A 2838-nucleotide genomic window follows, 5' to 3' on the forward strand; every position below is an offset into this window, starting at 1 on the left:
GACAAAGTATATGTGAACTGCTGTATGAAAAGTGAATTTACTCTGTAAATCTTCACCCAAATCCTAATAAAAAGAAAGAAAAAAAAAACAAAAACCCTGAAACCATGAAGAACATGAGGTTTGAGGCTTTGTGTGTGGGGGAAGACCAGACTACTTCATGGCAACCAGGTCCTTCAGGGGTACTGGCCATATATGGCCTTTCAGGGAATCATGTTCAAGTCATGGCTTCTTCCCAAAAACTACTTATCTGTAGATACAACTGGAAGTTACATATGTTTTATTCCAATTATTTGGTGCTATATTTAAAATATAAATTTTCAAACATAAATCTTAAAGATTTCTGAAATAACACTGCTTCCTAATAATGGCAAAAATTTTAATCCCAAACAAAAAGATACTGCTTTCCCCAAATAGGACAGCTCAGCTGTTCTGCGTTAACTGTTTGTGTCTCATTACCACAGACTCTGGGTACAGCCTTCTGAGGTTCTCCAGGATCTCTGCTCTCTTTTGCTGGCGTCTTCCCTCATGGCTGTCAATTCCAGCGGTCTGCAATTCGCTCCTAATAAGACTCAGTTCTTCATTAACCTCAGACATTCTTGATTTTGCTCTTTCGATTTCACTCCGTAGAGTTTCCTCTTGCTGCTGCTTCTCTTTTAAGCAGTCACTACACATAATACCAACAACAAAAAATAATACCATAAAAAAGGAAAACTGAGAGTCATGCATTAGAAGAGACAATAAACTCAGGCTAGCACTGTGGAGGAATGGAGAAGTGTACCAAGTTTTAAGGTATAAACAAATACAATGAAATAAACCTATCACCAAATATATGCAAAAGAGATTTGATCATTTTTTTGTTTGTTAAAAAGATACATGTTTCTGGAGACTGAAAACGATGACAGACCACTGTAATCAAAGCAATTATCCTGAGCTTAGTAATAAGAAAATGCCAATTAAAAAGAAATTCAGAATACTTAGGTGGTACAAACTTTCGTGATGTAACTCATTACCTTTTGTTATAACATATCAACACCAAAAGGGAGCTTTAAGTTTTACCAGTGTTAAACATTTATATTTTCCAGATTTAAACATCCCATTTATTATATGTTAACTATTATTTTTTACTATATACTCTGACATAAAAAAGCATGGTGGAGTGGGAGCATAAGGATAAAGGGAGCATGTATTTGACATACAGATCACCAGACCCTCGAGACAGAAGAAAGCTGCAAAGATTCTTCTCACTATACCTACATGCATGTCTTTGTGTACTCCTCCAGCTTCTCGATTCTCTTTGTATGGTCTTCTATTTGTTCTTTTGTTTGTTTTATATTTCCCTAAAATGTGGAATAAAACTTGAAATCAACTATAGCAATTCCAAGCCCATGAAGTTATCTTTCACTGAATGCCTAGAACTTACTATAATATCAGTAAATTATTGTAAATTTGAAATAATCTCAGACATCACCCTATGAAAATACTTTTAAGAATAAATTTTAATTTTAGAAAGGCAGGGTGGTGTAGAGCTTTGAAGGTACACATATCAGGGTTCAAATTCTGGCTCTACCATTTACAAGATGTCTGATCTCCAGCAAGTTCACTCTGACAACTTCAAATACCAAGGGGATTATTTTCAAATATCTATGCAGAGTTTCCCACCACTCACCACTCACTTTTTCATGCTGGCTTGTGTGTTGCTGTGAGGCTGGAGGCTATGCCATTGGTATTTCATATACCAGCAGGGTCACCCATGGTGGACAGGTTTCAGCAGAGCTTCCAGACTAAGGCAGACTCAGAAGAAGGAAGGGGCCATCCACTTCTCAAAGAACTGGCCAGTGAAAACCTTATGAATAGCAGTAAAACACTGTCTGATATAATAATGGAATCTTTCTAAATAGCCCTGAAACACTGTCCGATAAAGTGCTGGAAGATGAGTCCCTCAGGTCGGAAGGCATTCAAAATACAACTGGGGAAGAGCTGGCTCATTAGAATAGAGTCAACCTTAATGATGGAGATGGACTAATGCATTTGGAGCCTCCATTTGCTGATATGGCATGACTCACAGTGGGAAGAAACAGTTAAAAACATCCATTAATAACCGGAACATGGAATGTACCAAGTATGAACGTAAGAAAATTGAAAGTTGTCAAAAATGAAATGGGACGCATGAAGATTGGTATGTTAGGCATTAGTGAGCTGAGATGGACTGGTTTTGGGCATTTTGAATCAGACAGCATAAGATCTACTACGCTGGGAATGACAATTTGAAGACAAATGGTGCGGCACTCATCATCACAAAAATGTTTCAAGACCTGTCCTGAAGTACAATGCTGTCAGTGATAGGATAATATCCATATGCCTACAAGGAAGACCAGCTAATACTACAATCATTCAAATTTATGCACCAACCACCAAAGCCAAAGATAAGGAAATTGAAGATTTTTATCAACTTCTGCAGCTTGAAATTGACTGAACATACAACTACAATTAATAATAACTAGTAATTATTACTAGTGATTAGAATGTGAAGGTTAGAAACAGAAGAATCACTGATATGGCACTGGTGACACAAATGACGTCCAGATTGCACAACAGAATTTTGCAAGGTCAATGACTTATTCATTGCAAACACCTTTTTTCAACAAAATAAACAGTGGCTATACATGTGGACTTTGCCAGATGGAGTACACGGGAATCAGATTGACTACATCTGTGGCAAGAGGTGATGGAAAAGCTCAACATCTTCAGCCAAAACAAGGCTAGGAGCTGACTGTGGAACAGACCATCAACTGCTCATATGCAAGTTCAACTTGAAGTTGAAGACAATTAAAACAAGTC

The 2838-nt window shown here is 37.3% G+C and overlaps 1 protein-coding gene across 1 annotated transcript in view; it reads right to left on the bottom strand.

Moving 5' to 3' along the window:
• The window catches only part of SMC1B (structural maintenance of chromosomes 1B), a 112798-nt gene that overhangs the window by 84818 nt on the left and 25142 nt on the right, over window positions 1–2838 (bottom strand). Inside the window, exons 8-9 of the mRNA XM_007955642.1 lie at window positions 1255–1337; window positions 457–664 (exon numbers count right to left, since the gene is read on the bottom strand). Of these exons, the coding sequence (XP_007953833.1) occupies window positions 457–664; window positions 1255–1337 (291 nt within the window). The remainder of the gene's footprint in view (window positions 1–456; window positions 665–1254; window positions 1338–2838) is intronic.

This window comes from Orycteropus afer, unplaced genomic scaffold, assembly GCF_000298275.1.
Source record: "Orycteropus afer afer isolate SDZICR_OR568_19922 unplaced genomic scaffold, OryAfe1.0 scaffold00524, whole genome shotgun sequence".
NCBI classification, from domain to species: Eukaryota; Metazoa; Chordata; class Mammalia; order Tubulidentata; family Orycteropodidae; genus Orycteropus; species Orycteropus afer.